The following is a 27,699-nucleotide window of genomic DNA, read 5'->3' as shown; positions in this document are numbered from 1 at the left end:
ATTTCATCCACTCATTTCACACCTTCATTCATTTTTCCCATTTAAAGTCTACTTGTAGTGCAGCTTCCAGAACTCAAAATTCACTTGTGAGCCCATTTTTGCATCAGTTTATCCCTTCCATTGTCAGTTCGGTTCGCACACACAATCTGTCAAATCAATGGATTAAGGCATGGGCCTTATTTTGCGAGCAGATTTCAAGATTGGAGGATGATACAAAGAAGAGATACAACAACAATTCATGGTTGAGAGCATAGAATGCTTTCAAGATAGAGATGGTCATGACATGAAAAGAGGAAGGCAGCCCTTTCCCTCCTGAAAAGCCAGTACTACCCCAAGCAAGAAAATAAGGTTGAAGTTCGTTGTCCAAGGACACAAAGATCATTAAGGATGCAAATTCCCGTTCCGGTACAAGATGTCTTCATTGATCCAGAATATTTCAAGTTCTAGCATCCTAAAGCAGCATGAAGATCATCATAGACAAAGGATGAAGTAGTTAGAGTCGTGTCTTTGGACACATAGAATAGTTTTAATTATGCATTTGTAATTTTGTTTTGACGAGTTACATGTAAAAAATAACTTTGTAACTGCAAGTTAACTCATCACTTGCACTTTTGTAATTACATGTAAAGCAACTACAAGTTGAGTTCAATTAGGACTGTAGTTGGAATAAGTCATGGTGGTTGAGAGAATTTCTCAAGTTCGTTAGGATCCTCCCACCTTTTTCTCAAGCCTCCTCTCCTATAAATACTTGAGGGGGTCTATTGTAATTGATATCTTTTGGCAATGCAACAAAATTCTGCCAGTTTGTATGTGCACTCTAAGACTTTGAGCTCAGATGTAAATCAGATTGCTTTCAATAAAAGAGGCAAGTTGTGTTGAGACTTTGTGCCAATTCAAGTTGTTATGTGACAACATTTTTTGGAGTTGATTGTGATTTTTGTTCTATTGTTCAAGAGAGATTTAAATTCAATCTTGCAGACTTTGAGCTACTAATTGTATTTAGAGTTATATGTTTGGTTTTCAGATTTGGTCTTGCAGACTTTGAGCTGCTTATCATATTTGAAGCTAGTGTGGAAATCTCAAGAGGGAAGATAACTTGTAGACTTTGTGCTGCTTCTATTTTTAAGACTTGTGCATGTAAGGTGAAGTGCATCATGTAGTTAGACTTTGAGCTGCTACATACTGTGTTTGGTTACTAGAAAATCATCTACAAAGGTTGATAGGACAATAGAAGTGTTGAAGACTTTGTGCTTTCATTCTGTTTTCCCGTCTCAGAGAAGTGACAGAGGTCTTTGTGCTTTCATGGAAACTTTGCTTCCCTTTATGTTCCAACAATTCTACAAAAAAGTCTCATTTCTGTATTTGCTGTTATTTATTTCCAATTGCTATTACTTTTCTGTGAAGAGAAAATAGTATAGTTTTTCTTGAAAGAAGAAGAAAGATTGCTGTCCCATCCATATTAGATTAGTTTAGTTTGTAGATAGGGGGAGCCTTCCCTAAATTAGGAGAGTATCATACTCACACACTGTGGCTGAAACCACAATTTTGCACATCCCCCAGGTGTACAAAATTTTCAACCAACATGTAAGTTTACTTCTTCGTGTAACTCTCAACAAATCATATGTCATAACGTCTTTATGTGAACCAAATATTTACTTTTTACAAAGTTAAGATACAAAATTTTTAATTCAAAATATTAAAAAAATATCATCTCACAAAAAAAATTAATTATTGAGTCTTCACAAATATATTTTTAAGGATTTTCAATTTAAATAATAAAGTTGGTGATTTGGTTTTAAAAAATATAAATTTAGGACAATATAAAATATTAAATAATAAAATTAATTTATCTTATTGATTTTTTACACTTCTAATAATAAATTACTAATTATATTTATTTTTTATTTATAATATTATAATATATGTCAAAATTATATTAAAGTATAAGTCACATTTCTTTGTGTCTTTTTCCTTTCTTATACTTTATGTTATATTTCAGGCAAATTATAGTATTTAGAAGATCTTATAAATTTTCATGTCTAGTCAAATTTCAGTAATCAACAAGCTCCTATCAGCATTTTCTCGCTCTCTCTATCTCACTCACTTTATTTGCCCTTAACTCTAGACCTATCTCACTCCCTATCACTCTTCATCTATCCTCTCTCTCTACCTCTCTCTATCCCACTCTCTCCTCTCTCCCCCAAGATCTAGGCCTATCTCTCTATCTCTCTCTCTTACCCTCAAACCTTTGGGTGCTACCCTCAACCTCGTTTTGGTGTTGCCCCCAAACCCCCATCAAATTATAAGTCTAAGCAAGTAATAGGGCCAGTGATGAATCATGATCATAAAAATCTACATAATACATATCCCACATAATACATAACCCTTGTTGCAAATCGTTGCATATTCATAGTCAAAAAAATAATATAGCTGCTACATCATCTAGGACCTACCTTAGATGCCTTCGTGGGAGGGATGTAGGCTCCTCTGAGCCGTAGACTTCTAGTTATTGTTTTGATATTTGTTTGGAAAATTTGATGTCATGGATCTCATATTCCTTGAGTTTTATATACATTTGACAATATTTATATATCTAAGTGTGCTATTTCTTTCAACCACAAATTGCATTTATACTTGAGTGATTGATGTATATTTGTGTATGTGATCAAATTAGCTTCTATTTGATGATGTTATTGTGCCTTTAAGGTTTATTTAATAAACAGTGCATGAAACAAGTTTTAAATCCTTAAAAATCTCTAATTTTCTTGGGTTTTTTCACTTGCTAAGTTTTTGCTGAGTCTGTGGTGAGTTTTTTTGCCGTGTCCTAAGTCCCCTTTTTTTGTAGTCACCCTCACCAAGTCCATACCAAGTATGAGTCTCATTTCTATGATCAGAAGTCATTAATTTATATGGTTTCTAATCTTTGGAACATAATTCACATGTAAAGAGGCCAAACAACCATTCAATTTTGTTGCCTTCATTTTACTTCCTATTCTATATTATGACACGACATTGCACCCCTGTATAAATACATTTTAGTAGTAGCTTCACTAACTTCTTTTCCAAGTCCACTATTTTTTCAAGATGCAGAGGTCCTTGAAGGATTGTTCTCAATATTTGGACAATATGTAATCACTATTTAGGTAAATAATTATCTAGAGTTAAGTAGAAGATATGTGGATTGTAGGGATAAAATTGCTGAGAGATGCTTGAGTCTATATAGTTAATCAACTTTTCTATTTGTCCTCTCTTCCAATTATGGAAGGTAAATATCATTTATGTAACATGATACAAGTGCTTCAGTAAAATTAAGTTGAATTTGCCTTGGAATTAAATGCAAATGGCCCTTTAATGTAACATGGGAAGCTAAAGCTCAGAAATTTAGAGTGCATGCATTTTTGAAATGGGAACCAAATTATCAGAGGGTGTGATAGCTTTAATGTTATATACTTAAATGTTTTCCAGAAAGCAAAGGAAGGCTGTTTCAGATTTCATATTTTCTACATCTCAGGTGTTTATATACATTAAAAGAACTAGTCACCCACTCTAATGTTAATGTGATTAGATCACCTTGAGGAACTAGTTTTGTATACCCTTACTCCTTGACATCGGTTGCTTTTCTCACTGAAATGAAAAAAAAATGGCATTGACTTTTGGGTGTAGGTTTGACTGCATTGGAGTTAGAAGAGCTTGCTAAATTGGGTCCTAAATCTTTGAAGACTGCTCGTAGAGACATTGCATATGTTGTAAGTAAAATAAGAACCTTGCTATTCCTGCTTTTAGATGCCTTCAAAGCATATCGATTTAATTTTTTTTGTCTAATTATCTACATGTTGTGTCTGTCTTGAATTCTTATGTATATATGAAGTTTGATGGTCAAAGATATTGTATGAGAAAGTGGGTAATGCCCTAGGAATTAGCTATGACAAGGAGCTATTCATCTGTATTTTATAACAAAATTGCAAATTATATAGATATTGAAAGAAAAAGCATTGCATGATACAAAAGTCCTGTTAGAAGAGAGACAAAAAGTAACAGGGTATTGCCTCTCTAAGAACAAAATTTAGAACTACATATAATGTAAAAATATGCCCCCTAAAACTAGCTGATGGAGGCTTTTTAGAACATATCAGTATAAACATATGTCAGCAATGAATAGGTGTAAAAGTGTTACAACCCAACTACTAGGGCTGTGCAGGTGTTTGATACATCATTACAATTTTTTTTTTATTCCAACTCCATACTTATCATTTATTTGTCTAAGCAGGTTCATATGTTGTTTATGAGAGCATACATAATTAGTTGATTTCATGATGCTCCAATGCATTTGTGTTTGACTAGAAGTCAACAGAAGCATGGACCTCATTATTTAAAGACCACATCATTTGATCAAGCATGATAAAAATATTGTATTAATAAGTTACGCACAGCAGTTATTTTACATTCTTCAATTCTTTTCTTCTGTACATATAAGCTAATATCTTACAAAAGCCATCCATGCTGCCACTAAAGAAGGCATTTACTAGCACAAGTATGAATACAGGAACAAATATGATTATAAAGTACAAATTATCAGCAAAAGCGTATTTGTGTAATGTAACCTATCAAGAATCCTAGGCAAATATGCAATCTTTTATATTTGCTGATCATAGATGACTGGAATGAAATCCAAAAAATATACTAAACTCTAACCTAATGCTGATCAGCAAATAAAATGAAATCTCATAAATTGCAGAGCTGGAAAACTGTTGTTAGAAAATCAATTTAGAAGCCCTAAAAATTCCGAAGTTCCTTTCTTTTGCTTCCTTTTCTTCTCTTCCCCGGAACTCCGGAACCCCGAGGTTCCGAAGGTACTTTCTTCTACTTCCTTTTCTTCTCTTCCTCGGAACTCTGGAACCCCGAGGTTCCGAAGTTCCTCCCTTTGCCCCTTTTTCTAGTTCCCCGGAACTCTGGAACCCCAAGGTTCCGAAGTTTCTTTGCTAAGCCTCCTCTCCTCGCCTCGGAATTCCGGAATCCCAAAGTTCCGAGATCCCTTCCTCAGTCTTCCCCACTTCGGGAGCCCGAGCTTCCGAAGTCTTCCCAACTTCCTTCCGGCTTGCAACACTTCTAGATGGTGTGATCGACACTCGGTTTTTAATGCTCCAACAACTCTCGCAACAAGTTTTTCTATATAAGGCTGTTGTACCTCATTGTAAAGGGTTCTCTCCCTGCTGGCTTGAGCTATTCTGTGCTCTTTCACTTTTCTTAAAGATTTGTATATTTTGCATTTCTGCAACTATAAGTTTGGCCATTGACCATTGAATGAATTGAAATTATCATTCTTGCCTTTCTTCAACTTATGCATGCTGTGTATGTTTCCTTACCTTCATCATAGGTGTATGTTTTGTGGCTCTTCTCTCATATATGTTGTGTTAATTTATTTCTGAGTGTGACTTGTGGGAAACTTTCTCCCCTCTTTGCATTCAACAAGTTCTAACTTCCATACATGCATTGGGGTCATTCATGCAACTAAAGTTTGTGCATCTCTTGGGTATCTCAGTTGATTTTTTGTGCCATTTCGGGTGGGGAGAGCAACATTTCTGATCTTGGTGTATCACCTCCTTTTATTTTAAGCATTTCTCTCTTCCCTTTTTCTCTGCAAGCTGTTAGGATAGGTTTAGAAGTAAGATTTGAAGTGTTGAGTTGGTTTAACACTTGCACTTGGATTGAGAAGGAAGTTGGCCTTCTCCGGAGATTCAACCCCCTTGCGCAAGGTCCCACTTCGGGGTTGTTTCCATGTTTCACGAGGTTGTTGAGTTGATAGCTCAGCAAGGGTGCAAGCTTTTGTGACAATAGAAACTAAGATATATATTAAGTTATATATTATGTATGTTAAAAAAATTGTCTAAGTTAAAATCACTTATGTTACATTTAAAATCACTTACATCATATATTATCTATGTTAAAATAACTAAGTTATTTTTTATGTTAAAATAACTAAGTTATTTTTTATGTTAAAATCACTTAGTTAAAATAACTAATGTTATATATTATCTATGTTAAAATCATTAAGTTTAAAATCACTTAGGTTAAATTTAATTTTTAGTCTCTACCTTTAAGGCAGAGACTTATGTTTTCAGTCGCCCTCAAATTTGTATTAATCTTTATTGAAAATTGTGCAACTCAAAATTCTAACCTTTTCTAATGTTAAGAGTGTATTTTTAAATTTGCTTTTTATTTTTATAAGTTTCTATTGGCTCGTTGAATTTAAGTAGGCAGTTTAATAAATTTTTATTAATAAAAATAAAGAAAAATGTTCAGCCAATCAGAGGCATACATTAAAACTATTTATAAACTTTGTATTGTTTTTCCTTTTCTTGGTTTTGCCCTTTTTTTTATCACGACCCTTTTTTATAGGCCTGTTTTTTGTTTGCAATTTTTAGTTTCTATTGACCATGTATTATTGCCTCCCATGTTTTTTTAAAGTGCGAATACAGTATACATATTATTATATTATATAACATATATTTGATTAGATTTTTTTTTTTATATTGTAATATTTATTTATTTAAATTATAAATAAATTTGTTCAGATTTGTTTTCTATTTTTGAAGTTATATTATTATTATTTTGAATAATGTTGTTATTATTGTCTCTTTAAAATTATTATTAACTTTAATATTCCACTTTATATAAAATACACATGAGTTTGCATGTATGAAGTTTAGAATATTGTATATATTATTAAAATTTTTTTTTTCTTATTTGAAATTTTGTAAATATTATTCTTAATTTTAAAATTATAATAATCATTACATTATAATATAATAAATATAATGTATAAATCAAAGTTCTCAGACTCGGACTCGGCTCAGACTCGGTAAGGCTGACTCGGCAAAATAAGAAAACCCTTGAAATTTAGAGATTTTTAACGATTTAAAACTTGTTTCATACACCCATTATTGAAATAAGTTTAAAGACACTATAACATCATCCATAGTTTGAAAACTTGGACTCGGCAAAAACTTTGCAGACCAAATTTGACTTGGTTTTAGTGATTCAATAGCTTAAATAATTACTCAAATTCCATTAAAAAATGTAAGTTTTATCCAAATCCCTCTGAAATATAGGCAATCAATCAGAGGCCAGAAATGATACTCAAATTGTAGACACAAAACTGAATAATTAGGGTGGCCAAACTTGCAGAGCTGCTGGGTTGGGTTATGTTGGAACAACAGAGTAAAATTGCAAATTGAAACATTGCAGGCTTGGGTTGTAGTAGCAAATGCAGAAGTAGTTATAGGTTGCAGGCATGTGAGTTGCAAGTGTGTGCAAGTAGATGGGTCACATAGAACAAAGAAAAAGCATACACAACTGAGTGAAAATGCACGATTGAAAAATTGAACGCGTGGGGCAGATGAAAAAGAATGAGTGTGCTCAGAGCAGGTTTTACACCATAAATACACTCAAGAGTAGACCATTGTACTCTAAAAACTCTTTGAAAACTGTTTCTGCCAAGTAGCAAGTTTGAGCGTGATTTACTTGTTTTCCTTAAACCCTTGTGAGTACTCACTGAGTTTTAAAACTATGGGTGCAGGTGTTAGAATATGGAAACATCCCTTTTCACTTTAGCATCTGGCATGAGCATGTCCACTAGGCAAGACTTTGCTCCTCCCAAGACACATATTATTGGCAATCACATTACAAAATGGATCTTGCCAACCAATAATAGCCAGTAGAGTAATTTCAGCCCACACATTGCCAAGCCAAAGATTGAACCCCATGACTTTCCATCCTCAACAGTCAGCAAGAAAAAATATCATTTCAGCAAGTATCTATAGGAAAAGGCAAGGAGAAAAGCTATGAATACAAAAGAATCACCTAATCTTACCAATTTTTTTGCAGCATTAGGAGATCCAGCACCAAAGAGATAAAAGCAGAGGCCCCAGAGATAATGGAGGTCAATGACACTCATGACAAGTTCTAGGACCTAAAGAAACAATTTCCTTGAATTCCAAAGATAAAGTTTCAGAGCACCTCTAATTTATAGTAGAAGATATTTCAACACCCAGAGTGAGAGCTGGGAAAATAAAAGCCACCACTCTTTGCAAATAGATCTCATATGTACAAATCTCCTACTTTGGAAATGTATGGTTAGTTTCATTTACTAAAGCATTAGATGCTTAATGAAGAACACACGTTTCCACAAATTTGAGGAGCACTTGCAGATTTGACTTCTAAAGTTACAAATCCAACTTTAGCTTTGACAAGGATAATTCTAGTTACCAAGGCAGGCATTTCTAAATCCCCTTTTCCCCCACATTCGAATAATGCAACCCCATAATTTGTATTATAGTTTGGACTAACCTCTTTGACTGTACTTTTTTAAGTGATGTCAGCCAGGTCACGACCCTCGGACTCGGTGAGTCAGGCGAGTCAGGCGAGTCACGTCCCCTGACTCGTCCGAGCCCGGGTTAGGGTCACCGTGACCCGGCAGGGGTCACTCGGTCCGCTGACTCGCGTTACTCGCCGCGAGTCACGAAACTCTGGTATAAATCATAAATTATAAATGTTAAAAGTGATACTTATTAATTAAATTTCATAATTGATAAAAAAATTACATTGGTTAAAGGAGGGCATCCTTTAAGTTCAAAAAATACTTAGGATGGTGAATACAAAGCTTTTTTTTTTTTGAGGTCTATATTTTATATTTTATATTAAAATTAAAGTTTAATTTTCAAAATTTAGTTTTATATCTAATCATAGGCAAGAGTTTCTTTCTAAGACTTGATTATGTAAATATCTTCCTATGAGTGCATTCCATTGATAAAATTTCTTTCTGGCATTTTGTCAAACACCTTGCATAGATTGTGGAACAGGGTTGTTCTCTAGTAGAAAATACAAACCTATTCTAAGAACAAAACAAACATTCAATTCAAGCTTGTAAGAGTAAATACAGTGCTCGTTAATTTATTACCTCCAAACTAATACAAGGTGTACTTTTTCTCCCTCAAATAAGTAGTTAGATAAAATGTTTGGTTCTCCTTAAGATGTGTTGCTCCCATTATATTATAGTTTTGACTTAAAGCCCATACTTATTAAAATTTACCTTGCATTGTAGAGGATTAATGGGTCCATGTGAAATGGAAAGAAGTCCAACTGACTCAATTTTTTTCATCTTGTTGAATATAGTTCTTGTTTCAATTATCTATTGATTACATGCTACACCATTTGTCTTCGTAAGGCAGCTATCTCCGCATTCTAGTGTCTATGAGCCTTGGCTATTTGTTGGGCATATATATAGTCTAATCCATTCCATCATGATGATCATCAGTAAGATTATATTTCAAGTTGAATTTCTATTTATATTTCCTCTAAAATGCAAGGAACTATCAGCAACAACATATCCTTCACAATATAGTACTATTAAATTAAATGAGGGTTTAAAAAATCTTTAGAATCCCAAGCATGAAACAATGTCACAGGATGAATCTAAGATAACCATCTAGCTTGATACGCACTTAGACAATCATTTGATTGATTTAAGATCCTTATGCTTGCCTTCAACCCTTTCACATTTTGCAATAGTTGATTGGTATTGCTAAAAAAGAAAATCTTTGAATGAAGGCAAGAAGCGAGTTCAAGTCTTTAAAGGCATACAAGTTAGGTTACTATAGTGAAGCTATTGAACTGCAACCTGGCTATACTGCAAGAGTCAACATTGCAATGTACGTAATATTTATTATGTTCCTCATTTTTCCACCTTTTTTCTTTTGTTCTTTAGAGTTGGGGATATTTCTATCAAATTTTAACTTAACTAAGTGATACTCTATTCTTATGTTTGATAGTTTTGTTAAATTACATAATAGTTTAGCTGAAAGGAAATAGTTTGTTTTCAGTTTCTTATTTCAAATTACAAGATACTACTTTGCATTTATTTTTAAAAGTTTCTAAACCATTTTCAACAAACACATTTTGGACATGTTTCTCAAACAATTTCCCTTTTAGTTCGCATATCTTGTTTATAGTTAGCACCTTAACCACCAACCATCTCTTAGATATAGCTAGAACCAAAGCAGTTCTTTATCTCAAGGTGGGGAGAGTGACATGTACAAAACACATGAATTAATATAATTTATTGTTCCAAGTCTCTGTCTTATTTTAGTCTTTCTCCCTGATCATATCCATACTTGACTTTGTGTCAAATATTTTTTCTACTTATTACACATATATGTAACCACAATCTAAAGTATTCCTCTAGGATTTGGATTATAAGATTTGCAAAAAGTGTTGTAAAATATGCATGGATTTTTTAGTTTTAGTCACTAATAAGCTATTTGGTATAAGAATCACTTTCTTTTATTCTAGTGTTGCAAACATGTTTCATGTCTCTCAATGTAATTGTGGATCTTTTCATTTCTATTATAATATATTATCATCCTTTTACCAAAAAAAAATATTAAGAGAGTTATCTTCTATTTGGAAAACTACCTTGTTTTGTTGGAAAAATATCCTCACTACCCTTACTCATTTATGCCCTTGATTTCTACCTGGGAACCCTACAGTTCACTATAATTTGACTTTTAGGCATAATTCTTGGCTCAAAGATCACTAAAATAACAACCACGATACAATTGGCATAGATGATATATGCAATGTAGTGATCAATATGTATGGGAAACAATGGTAATCTCCATGTGTAGGTTTGAGAAATCAATATGCATGGAGAACAATTATAATCTTTATGTGTAGGTCTTGGATTTTTTTCTCAAGAATGAAATGGAAAAGAGATTTACCGAGTCACAAAAGATGATGAAAACCCTGTCAATCATTTGCCACACCTTCTATTCAACCTTGGAAATTATATTCACATGCTTTTGGGTTTCTTGGAGGAATACACTATGTTGTTCTAGTTGCATGGATTTACCAGTTGTTCTCAAATGCCTCTTCAGATAGTGATGAACATCACCATATGCTAATTATCATACTAGTGCACTTTAAGTATAACAATCAGGGAAGGTCATACAAAAGATACTAATATAGAGTATTGATGTGTAGCATCTCTTCTCATGCATTAACAATGCAAAAAACAAATAAAGTAGGATAGTGAAGAGAAGCATGTTTAGTAGTATGCCACCTTCATTGCATGACTAAAAAATAGTGCCAATATAAAAAATGATGAGGATTAGTCAATCATTGAAGAATAATCTACCACAAAATAACTATTTCCTACAATATAATGAGTTATTTCCTTATATTAGTCAATTTTTGCAGACATAGAACATATATCCTATTTTGGTATAAGTGTTTTAACATAGAACAAATCTCAATTTTTTCCTGCAAAAGGCAGGGACTCTAGCTGCATCACAACTCTTGTTTAATAATAAATTTATTATATTTATTAACATATAAAAATTAATTTAACATAGAAAATAACTAAGCGATTTTAACATAGATAATATATAACATAACTGATTTTAAATTTAACCTAAGTGATTTTAATATAGACAATTTTTCTAACATACATAATATATAACTTAATATATATAATTTAGTTACATAATATAATATATAAGTAGCACTTATTATATATCATGTACGTTATAATATAATAACTATTAAAATAAATAAGAACAAATTTAAAAAGAAAAAATAAAGATGTAATTTATTATTAAAAAATTAAATAATAATTTAAAAAATAAGCTATTATTTACTTATATGTATATTTAAAAAATTAAAAAAATAATATTATTAAAATTTAAATATATCTAAGAATCACTTAATTATTTATTATAATATAATTTTTATTAAAATAAATAAAAATTAAAAAATAAAAAATTTTAACATATAAAATATTATTAATTTTTAAAAAATATATAATACATTCTAACTTATTATTATTAATTTATTATTGATCGTGGGGGTGTTGTTAATAGGAGTAGGGTTGCAACCCCCCCTACCCTCTGCGATCCTCAATCTATTCATGCAACTAATCAATCCCAAGCTTGGGATAATCCATCCGACCCGACGTTAGTTCAGAACGGCTCTTTGGATCCCCTAGGGCATGAGGGTTGCTCCCCTCATTCTATCCACATTACCTCCCCGACCTTTGTTCCTGTGAAAGCAAACTCCTTGATTGATGATGATAATGTCCTTTATGAGATTATCCCGGCTGCTCCAACGATTGACAACCCTAGAACCTTTTGCTCTGCTGAGACAAGAATGTCTGAGGGTGATTCCCCGGAAGATGCTGCCTTAGTGAACATTCATGAGTCTGTGGAAATTGAATTGAGATCCAACTTGTCGACCATTAATGGTGAGGATTTGAAGGATACAGACAACCCAAATGAGGAAATATTTGAGGGTGAAGCACTCACCAAAAGGAAAAGCGGGAGGCCATTAGGCTCTAAAAACAAACTCTCTCCCATGCATAAAAAATCTAACCGAAAGACGAGTATCCCTAAATGCTTTAAAAACTTTAAGGCTGACAAGAATGATAAATAATTGCTTGTTCTCGATGAAATGCCTATCTTGGAATATCCAAGGGCTAGAATCCCTTGACAGGAAATATATGGTGAGACGATTTCTTAATAATCATAAGGAATTGGATTTTGTCCTACTTCAGGAGGTTAAAGCAATTAACTTTGCATTGGAGGTCAATCTGAACTTTATTTTGAGGGACTCCCTCAAATTCTACACTAAGCATGAGAAAGGCAAAGGAGGAGCTGCCATTCTTATTAACCCTAACTGGCGAAGCTCTATCCTTTGCTCAGGAGTCTCCCCTTGCAATAGAGCTGTTTGGGTAACCTTCCAACATGGAGACTCTTCCTTTGGGCTATACACCATCTACGCCCCCAATGACTATAGAGATAGATCTGATCTCTGGAAGTGGATTGCTTCTCTTCCTGATATTCCATGGATTCTGGGGGGAGATTTCAATATGGTCGAGCATAAGGAAGATAAATCAGGAGGTGCTGCTATTGAGTGGAAAGGAGGGGAAAAGCCTCACTGGGATAGAATGTAAAACATTAAGAGGCTGTTTGACCCATTGGAAGGATTAAAACATGTTCATAAGGGCATCTGGTTTACTTGGTGCAACTTTCAGAAAGCTGGCAACAAAATCTACTCTAGACTAGATAGATTTTACACCAATAAAGATTTCATCTCCTTTATCCCGGATCACCAAGACTGTCCGGTGGTGGTTAAACCCTCGTCCCTCTTTGACCATCACCCCATTTTTGCTGAGATTGTCACTAGGAGCGTGAACAAATCCCATAGCAAGACTGGTGGTAAATTCATTCTTAACAACAATCTTCTTAGAGACCAGTACGTTCTTGTTGCTATCCATATTGTGAGGATTTTCAATAAATGGAATCCCACTAATGGCTCCTATATCAAGAAATGGGATACCTTGGTTAAAAGTTGGCAGAAGATCCTTAGCACCATTGGCAAAAAGAAGGCCAAGGATGCCAGGCAGGTTGAGCTTGTCCTATCTTCTAATTTGCACAATGCGGAACAAGTCATTCAAAATGGTCCTAGCAACTCTCATCTTACGCACCTGGTGGTAGTGGCTAGAGATGAACTCGGAAAACGACAACATCATAAAGCACTGGGTGCCTGAACCAGAGCTAGGATGCTTTGGCTCTCTCAAGTAGATAAAGGTTCTAAGTTCTTTTTCAACCTTCTGAAACAAAAACAATGTAAGGAAAGGATTGACAAGCTTTGGGTGGACGACAAGGAAATTTCTATTGACGAGGAAATCATGAGTGAGTTCCTCAACTTCTATAAACTACTGTTCTCCTCTGAGGACTCTCTTGCATCCAGGGCTGCTAGGGTCAAATGTGGGGCTCTTATTCCTAAGATTGTATCACCCGATGAGGTTAATTCTCTTAGTAAACCCTTCTCATATGAGGAAATTATTAAAGCCATCAACTCTCTTCATAATGACAAAGCCCCAGGGCCAGATGGGCTTACCATTGAATTCTATAAGGCTAATATCGCATGGGTTGCTGATGATCTTTTTGAGGTCTATAATGAAGCCATCAAGACAGGGTCTCTAGGAATCAACATCAATAGAGGGCTGATCAAACTTATTCCCAAAGAAGGAGACAAGGCTCTAATCAAGAATTGGCGCCCTATTACTCTACTCAATGTCTCTTATAAGATTCGTGCTAAGATGCTTGCCTTAAGGCTCGAAAATATCTTACCTAAATTTATCTGCTCCACCCAAACTGGATTCATTAAGGGGAGATACATTTTGGAAAATCTTATTACAAGCTGGGAGGCCATGGAATGGGCTAGAGTCTCGGATCAAAAGGTGGCCATGTTCTTGTTGGACTTTGAAAAGGCCTATGATAGGATTGAATGGGGTTTTATCTCCACTATGCTCCAAGCCTTTAAGTTTCTCGAGATCTTCTGCCAGTTTGTTAAGGTCCTTCTTAGAGATGCTCATGCCCAGGTAGAAGTAAATGGTCTGATTTCTCAGCCCTTCGAGCTCAATAGATCTATTCATTAGGGATGCCCTAGCACTTGCTCTCTTTGTGATAGCCTCCGATGCTCTGTTTTATCTGCTTAGGGATAACTCTCTCTCCCCTAAGGCTAGGGGAATCTCCCTCCCAGATGACTCAGAGCTGATCAACATTCAATTTGCAGATGATGCTGCTCTATTTTTTGAATTATTAAAGGAGAACTTGAATGCTCTATCATCCAAGCTCTCTCTGTTCTGTGACGCCTCAGGGGATAAGATCTCACAATCCAAATCCACCATGCTCGGATGGAGTGAGAAACCTCCAGTCTGGCTCTCTACCTATGGGTATCAATGGGGAGGTCCAAACACAATTGTCAAAAAACCTTGACAATACTTTTCTCTACTCTATCCTCCTATGGAGACTTTAAATTGAGGCTGTCAACTTTTCTAGAATTGATAGAGGACAGGACTCCTACCAAAAATTGTGACTTCTTCATCCAAAGCTTTGAAGGAATAAGTGAACTGTTCAAAACCTCTGTCTGATTTGATAAAAAATGACTCTGGTTTCACCAAGCAAATTCCTTATCAGGCTTACCATCCTTCCAAACTGATGTTTGCAAATTAACCAACAAGGAAGCAATATCCTTTGAAGATTGGCACTCAATGATCTCATGCCCAGGTTTGTTGCAGCAAAAACATCTAAGAGGAAAATCCACATAATTCACATATTCAAGCCATGGACCTTTTGTTGATAGAATACAAATAGAATGGTGCAAGGGTTTAGAGATGTCAAATGACCTACAGGAAGATAGTCATCTAATATGGATGTTGATTATGATATTTTTGATGACCAATATGATATTTGATCAATGATCAATGATCAATGTGGCTGATTGTTGACACTTGACATTATTATTTTTTAACTTCAAAGTTTAATATATATCATGACATTGGAGTTTGACTAATATTTGACTATTAATGTGGTGATGTATTTTTCTATGTTATTTGACTAATAGTTTAGTGGTGTAATTTGAACTTAAATACTGCTGCAAATATGTATATACTCTTTATTTTTATATGTTTTTGTATGGACGAACCTGAACCAGGACTGGTAAGCTTGATTATTTCTTTGAATTCCGATACTTTTTTAAAGAAGAATACGATGACCCTAGTAATTTCCACATTAAAAGTGGTTGTACTTGTGATGCCATGTAGAAGTCAAACTTGTGGTATCTCACCCCCAATACATCGGAGAAACCATAACTTGATCATGTAGACTCATAATTGAGTGTTGTTTTTGTTGAAATTATCTAATATTTTGTGAGCAATACAATGGTGGTATCAAGGCTCCATGGTTTGTGGTTTCTCACCATGCAATACCATGGTGAATCTGATTTGTAGTCACTTACCCTAAATATCATCTTCAAAGCCTAAGAGAAAACTGATATATGTCATGGAGATAACCATGTTATGTACACCGTTACATGTCGACACTTGATGCACACTCTGGTAAGTTTATTTCGACCAGCGAAGTTATGCAGCATGTTATATTTTAATTCATCTACTGACTAATGCCAGAATATCAATTTGATATGTAGATCAGTTGATCCATTTGTAGTCGCGTAGCTTTGGGTTTCAGCTGAATGCCCTAGACCTTGTAAGAACTAGAAAGTAAATTGTTTTATCTTCTCCACCAATTATTTGTCCCTCTAGGAGCAAACAAGAACCATGTGGTTAAATGTTGAGTCCAGATTAGAGGTAGGGGCTTTTAGAATCAGGAAGAAAGGAGCCGGGGAAATGAGGGAAATTCACAAGGAAGTTAGTACAACTTACAAGAAAGATTACCAAAAGTCTAGCAGTGAGTCTAGTCTGTGTTTTGTTTTTGAGTTTGAAGGTAAAAGTTAGAATACTAGTTTGCAAAATAATTGATGTGACTGAATTCTGAGTTGTAAAATAATTGTAGACTGTGTTGGTCCCTTGGCTAGTTATTTGTGCGTACATTTGTAAAAAATAAAACAAAGAGGGAAGCTTACTAGGAAGTGAGGGAAGCTTCCAATGGAGTGCAATTTACGAGAAAGATTGTCAAAAGTCTAGCTGTCAACCCATATGTACTTGGGTATTTGTAGTGAGTTTGAGAGTGAATATTAGAAGTGTAGTTTCTTGATGTATTTTACAAAACAATTTATCTGATTAAATTCTAGGTTGTAAACAAATTATTAAGCATGTTTTCTTTTAGCTAGTTATTTGTGTGTACATTTTTGAAAAGTTTTCTATGAATGTAAATTATAGCTTCAATATTATGTCTCTGCATTTTGACCTGGTTGAGTGATGGATGGTTGTACATTTTGACCATCAACCATACCATCATATATTCCGAGTGTTGGCATTTGCATGAAGATTGCATTGATGAACTATTATGTTGTCATTGATGTCAATTGTAACCGGTAACTGGTAATGATGTTGTAATAATGTTGTTTTGCAACCGGTAGGTGAGCTAGTGAAGGAAACTGGTATTAATAGAGAAGAAGTGAGATCAACCGGTAACCCTACTTGTTGATGTGCCAAACCCTAACCGATGGAGCTTGGTGAATCGATTGTATTGGTTTATGATCAAATGATGAGCGGTAATGATTATGCCATGTATGCATGTTGCATGGGAAGAGTTTCAAATGGTTTTTGGCGCGTAGAGATAACGGTTTTATCTTAGGAATGAGCGAGTACATTACATGTAATGGAAACCGCGTGATGAATTACAAGGATTGATGAAGCAGTGATCAAGGAGCGGTCATACTTGAACCGATTTGTTTGTAATTTCTATGAGATCTTAGGTTTGTGATGTGTTACCGACCTGTTGTTTTGCTTATAAGGTCGATGAGTTGTTTTGTTGTAGTGTTGGCAATTTTGGTTGAATGTAAGAGTGATGGGTTGCCGAACTAGGAGATGTATCTGCAATATGTGTAAAGGCAGATAGGAGCATGAAAAGGATCTGATCAAGCAAAGTAGTGCTATTCACCAAATCAACAAACCCCTGTTGTTCTCTAACAATTACAACAGTCAAATCCCTTAACCGGGTAAGCTCTAACAAGCTTAGTATTATCTAAATCCTCTAACCAAGTGATCCATTAGCTTGGATTTCAAATCCTCTACCGAGGTTACTTCTAACAGGGTATTGCTTCTAATAGGGCATTATAGTCAATCCCTTAACCGGGTGGTCCCTAACAGGATGTGTTCTTAATAGGACTTATTGTAAAGCTTTAACAGACTTGGCTCCTAATAGGGTGAACTTAAGAAGAGTTCAGAATACTTGTGGGTATTCATCCCCACCATGGTTTTTCCCATTTGGGTTTCCACGTCAAAATCATTGTGTCAAGTGGTGAATGTTTTTGTGGTTAATTTGCTTAACTACTAAATCCACTTAGATATGATATGATGACTGGTTGCAATCTGAAATGTGCTTTTACTTTTGTCAATAAAGTATTTGGATGTTTTGGTCAAAAGGTTTGAGAGTTTGAGAGTTGTTTTACTGTTATTCTGATATGACAGTCAACTGGTTTACTTGACAGTGATATTGCAATTTGTAGTTCAGTGTTTGAACTAGTCAGTTCTGAGTTTGTCTTGAGAGGTTGCTTTTGAGTTTGGGTGAAAAGTTCAATCAATTTTCCATCTACTGATTCACCCCCCCTCTCAGTAGTTGATTGGATCCTTATTGATTCATCATACCATCATCTAGAGCTTGTCAATACTTCTCTTGGTCATTAATTAGAGTCACTGGGTGAGTAGGAGCTTAAGATCGAAGTAAGAAGTCAGTTGTAAAGTAAATCTAGTGCCAAAGAGAAAGTTGTTGCCTTTGGATAGCTGCATAGAAGACCATAATCACTTTTTAATAAATGGACATGTACTTTCCCTTGGCATTCAATTTCCTGCTTTTGAAGGAAATTGAATGGTTTTTTGGATAAAAACTGCACCAAACTATACCCATAGGTCTCGCACTTGATAACAAGGCTTGGGAAAATCTAAAGTAGTCAAGTGAAAAGCAAAAATAAGGGAAACATTTATTTTATTTCGTCCTGGGAAAGATTCAAGGTGATTGAAAGCATCATTTGTAAGTTACATCAGTGAATAGAAGAGAAATAGAAGGGAATTTGTATGCAAAACAATGGTAGAAGCCTGCAAAATTCAGAAATCCACACAACTTGTTAAGAGTCATGGCAGGACATGTGATGAACCCTTGCTGGTTCAACTCTTCAACTGCTGTAATTTGTAGATCTTCTTTGTAATTTTTAATTATTAAGATGGTCTTTCAGAAATAGACAGAAGTTGCAGAAGAGGGTTTCTTTAATTTGCAACCATATTGAAATAATACATGAATTTAATCAACTGAAACAATGAATTAGAGAATTTAGAAGCATACCCATAGGTCCCTAGCCAATTTATTGAAGAGAAAGAATAAATCAACAACTTACAAAGTTTTGATTTTTATTCTGAAACAATTCAGATTTGCTCTTATTTAATACTAAGACACCCAAACAGTGGAAGATGGTGCCAATAAATGAGCAAGCTGTATGTTTGGGAAAGAAGACTCCAAACCACAAAAGAATTAACAACAAAACAGTAAATAGGGAAACCTCCAACAAATCTGCCTTGTAAGAAGCCAAATCTACCCCAATTCAATTTAATTTGACTTCTGAATGAAGCCAACCAAGCTGCAACAATTCGATTGATCTTTCACAATCTCAAAGCTACTGAATTTTGAAGAATGCACGCTCTCCAAAATAGGTCCAAACCCTAGCCGCCATAGCCAAGTGCTTAGAAGAAAATGTCAAATGCTCAATATCAAAGAATGAGTTTTAATTTCCATCTTGGCTGCCTAAATAGCCAAAAGGTGCGATTTTTGGCAATTAGGGATTCAAAAATTATAACTTTCTTTTAGGGTTTCCAACTTAACCCTAAAAGCAACGCCTAGCTTAGGAGATAATAAATTTCCACTTAAATAAATTTAAGTGATGCACTTTATGATTTTATATTAATATTTCATTAAAATATTAATTGCCTGTGGAACCACTTAAAAATTCATATCTCTCTCATTATTGCTCAGAAACTGAATCTGTCAGAAGCTAGGGCCACAGTTTGCCATGCCAATGAAAATAGGACCATGTCTATTTTTAGCAAGTTTTCCCTAAAAAATAGGAAATCCTCATAAAGTGTCAAAAATTGATGAAACGAAGACCAGAACTGAATTCAACACTGAACTAGAACAAATAGACAGACCACTCAAGATACTGCATTACTGACCCCTTTATCCATGCCCTATTAGCCTACAAGGGTCCAAAAATAGGCTAACTCCTCAAACCCAAGTCCCTGACTAGGATGGGGACATTACAGTCCACCCTCCCAAAATTTGCGTGTCCTCAAGCAAACTCAAATGTTGGATGCTGTAAAATGCTATCACACTCCCAAGTAGCATCCTCTATCAGCAGATCCTTCCATTTAAGCAAAAATTCCCTGATGACACTTCTCCGCAAATGACACTCTCTGAACTCCAGAATGGCCTTAGGTACTAGCACTAACTTCCCCTCATCATCTAAGGGTGGTAGAACTGCAGAAGGAACTATTTGTTGTCCCAATGCCTTCTTAAGGCTTGACACATGGAACACATTATGAACTTTACTATCAGTCGGTAAATCTAACTCGTAAGCCACCTGGCCAACTCGCCTGGAAATCTTGAAAGGACCATAGTAACGTGGCTTGAGTTTCTCTGAGCCCTTCTTCCCAAGAGAGGACTGTCTATAGGGCTGTAGGATCAAATACACCATATCCCCGATCTCAAAAGATCGCTCAACCCTCCTTTGATCAACATATTGCTTTTGTTGATTTTGAGCCTTTTGAATATTATCACTAAGTGCTCTCATAATATCCTGGTTCTCTTGTAGCAAATTCCCAACACTCAGTACTCGGCAATCGCTCATCAATAAATCTAGAAAACTAGGAGCATCATATCCATACAAAGCTCTGAAAGGTGTCATCTGAATAGTCATGTGGTGAGTGGAATTATAACAATACTTGCACAAATGTAACCACTTCACCCAAGCCTTCTACTGCCCTGAGATGTAGTTCCGCAAGTATCCCTCCACCCATTCGTTGAAAATTTCTGTCTGTTCATCAGTCTGGGGGTGGTAACTGGTACTCAGAGTGAGCTTTGTCCTGCAAAGTCTAAATAACTCCTCCCAAAAGTGACCCATGAACCTGTTGTCCCTATCACTGACAATAGTCCGAGGTAAATCGTGCAATCTAAATACCTCACAAAAGAAAAGATCAGCCACTTGACCAGCGGAATAAGTAGTCGTGATTGGAAAAAAAAAAAAGTGCATACTTAGTCAACCGATCAACCACCACATAGATGTTGTCTCTCCCTTGGGCTTTTGGCAAGCCCGTAATAAAGTCCATAGACACACATTCCCACTTCCTGTCAGGAATAGGAAGTGGCTGAAGTAACCTTGCAGGGAAGTTGTGCTCCTCCTTGTTCTGCTGGCAAACAGAACACTCTCTGACATACTGAAGAACATCAGACTTGAGACCCTTCCAAGAGAATCTCTCTCGTACTTGCCTATAGGTCTTAAAGTACCCAGGATGTCCAGCCATAGGTGAATCATGGAAAGTCTTCAATACTATGCATTTCACCTCAGAACCTGGGACTAAAAATATCCTCTCTTTGTAAATGATGAGGTTATCCACAAGAGAGTACCTGCTGTCCTGTACCGTTCCATCAATAATACTAGATGCCCATAGATTCTTGGCATACTCTCTTATAATCAAGTGTTTCCAATCTTCGTACACAGCTACCATGGAGCTCAATTGGGGGCGGCGAGATAAAGCGTCAACAACAATGTTTTGAGTCCCTTTGACATAGGAGATGTCAAAATCATAAGACTGTAACTTGCTGACCCACTTCTGTTGACGCTCATTTAGATCCCGTTGTCCAAGAAAATGCTTCAAACTGTTATGATTAGTTTTGACACAAAACTTGGTGCCAACTAAATATTGCCCGAACTTGGCCATTGCATGCATGATGGCCAACATTTCCTTATCATGAATACTATAGCTCCTCTCCAGACCCCGAAGCTTCCTGCTCTCATAAGCTATAGGATGACAATCCTGCATAATTACTGCACCAATACCCTCTTCACATGCGTCACAATGAAGCTCAAAAGGTTTGGTGAAATCGGGTAAAGCAAGAACTGGACATGTAGTCATCAATTGCTTGAACTTCTCAAAACACTCCTGTGCGAGAGGTGTCCAAACAAATGCACCCTTCTTGGTCAAATTAGTGAGTGGTGCAGCATGCCATGAAAAACCACTAACAAACCAACGGTAGAAGGCACATAAACCAACAAATCCCTTGAGTTGAGTCAGGGTCTTAGGCGTAGGCCAATCAACAATGGCATGAACCTTATCAGGATCCATGCGAACTCCCTCTGTGCTGATTATGTGACCCAAATACAAAAGTTTTTCCATTCCCAATGCACACTTGGACTCTTTGGCGTAGAAGGACTCCTTGTCAAGTATGCCTAAAACTGTATCCAAGTGCTCCTCCCAAGTTCTACTGTAAACCAAAATGTCATCAAAGAAAACCAGAACAAATCTCTCAACAGAGATTGGAAGACCCTGTTCATAGTGGACTGAAAGGTAGCTGGTGTGTTGGTCAACCCAAAAGGCATAACCAAAAACTCATAGTGTCCACAATGACATCTAAATGTAGTCTTCTCAATATCCTGCTCCTTGACATTGATCTGATGGTAACCTGTTCTTCAATCAATCTTGGAGAAGTAACAAGCTCCGTGAAGCTCATCTAATAACTCATCAATGGGAGGAATGAGATACCTGTTCTTTATAGTCTTTTTATTCAGCATATGGTAATCAATGCACATTCTGAGTGTACCATCTTTCTTTTTCACCAAAACAACTGATGAAGCGAAAGGAGATTTACTTGGCCTTATGTGTCCCATTGCTAGAAGTTCTTTGATAGTTTTCTCAATTTCATCTTTCAATCGCTTGGGGTGCCGGTAAGGTTTAATTATAATGGGTTTGGTGCCCTCTTCAAGCTCAATAATGTGTTCTATGCCTCTATCAGGAGGCCTACCAGGAGGTATGTCACTAAACACCTTTGTATGCTTAACTCTAAGTTCCTGAATATCTGAATGATATGGTGTTTTATGCTGCTCCTCAGAAGTAGGCATGAGTTTACACTCTGCTGCCCAATCCACCATGTTATGCTTGACAAGTCTCTCCATTCTTTTAAGAGTGATTGATTTCAAGTTGCTAGGTTTGATAGCTTTAAGAACATGATTAGTCCCATCAACCTTGAATTTCATCTCCAAATCTCTGAGGTTGAGTGTAAATTCACCTATGGCATGAAGTCACGCCATGCCAAGAACCACATCCGTGTTTCCCATGTTAACCACATAAAAATCAGCTTTGAATTCATAATTATTGAGTTTCATGGGTAAGTCTGAAATCATTCTATCACAAGTCAGCACATTACCATCAACAAATTTCACCTTTATGCCTTCAAACTCTTGAGTTTGAATCCCACGCTTCTCCACCAACCATGCATCTATGAAATTATGAGTTGCACTTGTATCAAGTAGAGAAATGACTCTTTGACCAGCCAAGAGTCCACGCAACCTAAAAGAACCTTCTCCTTGCATGCTAGACATATGAGCTTCCCGTAGATCGAATTTTCCTTCATTTTCAACTTCCTTTTCTGAATTTTCAGTCTCGGAATCATTTTGATCAGCTTGCTGGTCTGTGTTATCAATCATGTTTTCTCCCTCATAAAACCACTCCATATTCCTATTTTGACCCTTAGGCTTGAGGCGACAATCATGGTTTTGATCATAAGGGCCCTTACAATGAAAACATAGCCTCCTTCTACACAAATCATTGAGTGTTTCCCTATCCAAAGGCGCTGTAAACCTCTTCCCTTGGTCCACATTTTCTGATTTCTTTTGATCAGACTTGCTGTCATTAAATGATGAGAATTGTTTTGAGTTGTTTGGAGTGAACTTACTACGAGGAGCGGTAAGTTCCATGCTGCGTGCCTTCCTCATGGCTTCTTGCAACGTAGGGGGATCAGAAGCCTTAATCCAACCTTTCATAGGCTCATAAAGACCTTCAACAAAAAGAATGATCAACCTTCTCTCTGAAATTTTAGTTACCATAACTGAAAGCTTCTGAAATTCACTAATATAAGATTCCAAGCTGCCCATTTGTTTTAGTTGAGCTAAATCCCTAAAATACAACTCTGGATCTCTTTTATCAAAACGCTCAACCAATCTGTTAGTGAATTCTTGGTATGTAGTAATAAGGTCATGATGCAAAGTCACCATCCCATGGTGCCACCAATCATGAGCTACCCCATCCAAATGCAAAGCTGCAAACTTAATAGCATCTTCTTCTGACATAGGATGTAGATTCAAGAAGGTATCCAACTTGCTAATCCAAGCTTTGGCTGTAACACTACCGCTGCCATCAAAAGTAGAAAGTATGAGCTTGTTGATTGCATATTTGAGATCATTAGTTTTGTTCCAAGGTTTCTTGTCATTCCAATTCCACTTCTTGTTGTGTTCCCTCTTTTGACTCATAAACCTGTCAAAGTTAAGATGTTCCTTAACTCTTGGTGGTAATGCATCCCATTCATCATGAAGTGTGGTTACGTTAACCGTAAAGGCCACCTCATCTTCCTCCTCAGCCACATCCTCTTCTTCAGGTTCATTTCTAACAAAGGTTGGGCATGTAGGCCTATCATAGGTGTGTGTGGGAGTCACTCTTGCCCTTGGGCGACCAGCAACACTACCATTTTCCTCTTGGTTCTGATTTTGCCCCCTTGGCATAGTGATCTGTTGTATGACTATAGTCAACTGCTGCAACACATTTGCCACTTGTCGCTGCCTTGTTACTAAACCCCTCATAATAACTCCGGCATCTTGGTCCTCATTGTTCACAGCCTCTCTGCGTGGCTCACCATCATTCCTCTCCCCCATAATTTCCAAGGGTATTTCTTCAGTTTGATTAGGATCACCCTGTAAATCAGGTCTCCTGCGTGTGTAATACCTGTGAGGCCCAGTCTGTTGTTGATGCATAAAAAAAAATTCTAACCCTCCAGGAAGGCAGGATCAAAGCTCTGATACCACTGTGATGAACCCTTGCTGGTTCAACTCTTCAACTGCTGTAATTTGTAGATCTTCTTTGTAATTTTTAAATATTAAGATGGTCTTTCAGAAATAGACAAAAGTTGTAGAAGAGGGTTTCTTTAATTTGCAACCATATTGAAATAATACATGAATTTAATCAACTGAAACAATGAATTAGAGAATTTAGAAGCATACCCATAGGTCCTTAGCCAATTTATTGAAGACAAAGAATAAATCAACAACTTACAAAGTTCTGATTTTTATTCTGAAACAATTCAGATTTGCTCTTATTTAATACTAAGACACCCAAACAGTGGAAGATGGTGCCAATAAATGAGCAAGCTGTATGTTTGGGAAAGAAGCCTCCAAACCATAGAAGAATTAACAACAAAACAGTAAATAGGGAAACCTCCAACAAATCTGCCTTGTAAGAAGCCAAATCTGCCCCAATTCAAGCCAATTTGACTTTTGAATGAAGCCAACCAAGCTGCAACAATTCGATTGATCTTTCACAATCTCAAAGCTACTAAATTTTGAAGAATGCACGCTCTCCAAAACAGGTCCAAACCCTAGCCGCCATAGCCAAGTGCTCAGAAGAAATTGCCAAATGCTCAATATCATAGAATGAGTTTTAATTTCCATCTTGGCTGCCTAAATACCCAAAAGGTGCGATTTTTGGCAATTAGGGATTGAAAAATTATAACTTGCTTTTAGGGTTTCAAACTTAACCCTAAAAGCAACGCCTAGCTTAGGAGATAATAAATCTCCACTTAAATAAATTTAAGTGATGCACTTTATGATTTTATATTAATATTTCATTAAAATGTTAATTGCCTGTGGAACCACTTAAAAATTCATATCTCTCTCATTATTGCTCGGGAATTGAATTTGTCAGAAGCTAGGGCCACAGTTCGCCATGCCAATGAAAATAGGACCATGTCTATTTTTAGCAATTTTTCCCTAAAAAATAGGAAATCCTCATAAAGTGTCAGAAACTGATGAAACGAAGACCAGAACTGAACTCAACACTGAACTAGAACAAATAGACAGACCACTCCTCAAGATACTGCATTACTGACCCCTTTATCCATACCCTGTTAGCGTACAAGGGTCCAAAAATAGGCTAACTCCTCAAACCCAAGTCCCTGACTAGGATGGGGACATTACAGGACACTCTTGGATGGCTTTGATTTTTGTCAGATTTGTTTGTATAATATTAATAGAGATAATATGGCCAAAATATGTAAGGGAAGTTTCAGAAAATTTACATTTGAATTTATTGCCATATAATTCATAACTTTTGTAACTCTATCAATAAAAAGTTATCTATAGGTAAGAACATCAGAAAAATACATTAAGATTTATGGATTTACATACAAAAAACTTTATGCATACTTGGAACATTGTATGAGCATTAAAAATCCCAAAAGAATCACTTAGATTTTGTAGTGAGATTAACGTATCTGAAAAGCTACCTTAAATTGATCCTGAAGTGGTGTGGCATTTGTCAGTAGCTAGAACAGAGGCCATTTCAGATAAATTTTGGCCCCATGACATTTGGTCAGTAGATCATCAATCTTGAGAGGATTGAGAATTTTTGTCTGATTGTAATGCGGTTGAGCTCTCTATTACCATGTATGTATGACTATGGTATGAGTTATTCTTGGAAATGGTATTTGTTATTCTTCACTGAAGTCTTGAAATACAACAGTTTTAACTTTTAAGTTATTTCTTAAACCAGCAAGCATGTGCTGCTTAAATGTGGCAAAACTTTGATGAAAATATTTAGAAAGCCCTTTTGGTAGCTAACATGAAATGTACTTATATTAAAGGTCAGCATAAATTTTGAATCCAAGTTAAATGTGTGGCATTGGTGTTTAATGGAAATATTGTGTGACTGGTGCTTTGTGTTTTTATACTCATAGCTTCCAAATTATGTTGGACAATTTTTCATATCTATATGATAAATCAAGCTTCTATCGATTATGATCAACAGGTTGCTATGGGTGCGAATGGTGCAACTACAGTCTCCGCAACCATGTTTTTTGCTGCAAAGGTGATTATCTTTGTTTGCCTTATGCTTTTGAATTTTATGGAATCATAGTCGATGGGAAATATACCTTGTTATTAGATCCCATTCTGCTATTTTGGTGAATTTTGTGAAGACATCTCTAAAATGGGTGAACCAAGCAAGACTTATCTTTTGTAAGTAAATGCCATATGTTACTTGTTTCTGTTATCAGATTTAATGGATAAGGCTTTCTTCCTATTTGAAGTTTGTTGCCATTATGAAAATAGATGATAAATTTGCTATAAAACAAAAATCTTGTTACATATTATGCACATCTTTGCTGATGGAAAAAAATCTTCCTGCTTCTGTTTGTTTAACATTGGTGTAGTATCCAATACATATGTTGTAAATGTTAACATTATAGGGACTATACAATAGAAAATGAATTTTTTTTATAGCCTTACTGTGAGAGAACCTAAACAATTGATTATAACTAGACATTACAATCAGTAAAAAAATTAATTAATAGAAATACATTTATTGACCATTATCTTTAGCCAAATATGAAATATAGATCCGAAAGAAACAAAACACACCCATAAACACATATACGCTATGCCCTGTAAATCGTGGACGGTCATACCTTGGGACATAGTCTCAATGCAAAAGATATGTTCATATCATTGCTGGCTTCTTTAAGAGAAGGAGAAATAAAGAGGGACATGGTGTTGAGCTTTTAGCTCTGATAGGAACTTTCACATAGGTTTAGTGCAAATGTGTGGAAAGAGTTCAAGTGGTTCAAGTTATTCTATTTTGCTTTTCACTTTTGGTGTAAACGAGAGTCTTTATTTAGCTAAATAAAACTAACAAAGTGTACATATGCATTAGTGATTTAGACTTATTTTCCATCTTGTCCTTTTAAGTGATAGGGGTCCTTTTTGTATGTAAATCTGATTGTTGGAAGATTAGATTTTTAGCTAAAATAGTATAAAGATATGAGCAAGATAGAAAGATGGTAACATATTGAGCATAGTGAATTTTGTGAGTAACAT

At 35.7% G+C, this 27,699-nt stretch overlaps 1 protein-coding gene across 1 annotated transcript in view; it reads left to right on the top strand.

Moving 5' to 3' along the window:
* LOC131028568 (pseudouridine-5'-phosphate glycosidase) overlaps positions 1-27,699 on the top strand; it is a 268,645-nt gene that overhangs the window by 110,777 nt on the left and 130,169 nt on the right. The window contains exons 4-5 of the mRNA XM_057958873.2: positions 3,664-3,746; positions 26,633-26,692. Of these exons, the coding sequence (XP_057814856.1) occupies positions 3,664-3,746; positions 26,633-26,692 (143 nt within the window). The remainder of the gene's footprint in view (positions 1-3,663; positions 3,747-26,632; positions 26,693-27,699) is intronic.

Source organism: Cryptomeria japonica, chromosome 8 (assembly GCF_030272615.1).
Source record: "Cryptomeria japonica chromosome 8, Sugi_1.0, whole genome shotgun sequence".
NCBI classification, from domain to species: domain Eukaryota; kingdom Viridiplantae; phylum Streptophyta; class Pinopsida; order Cupressales; family Cupressaceae; genus Cryptomeria; species Cryptomeria japonica.
Note: the sequence above shows the minus strand (reverse complement) of the source record. Positions and strands in the feature narration are given on the sequence as shown.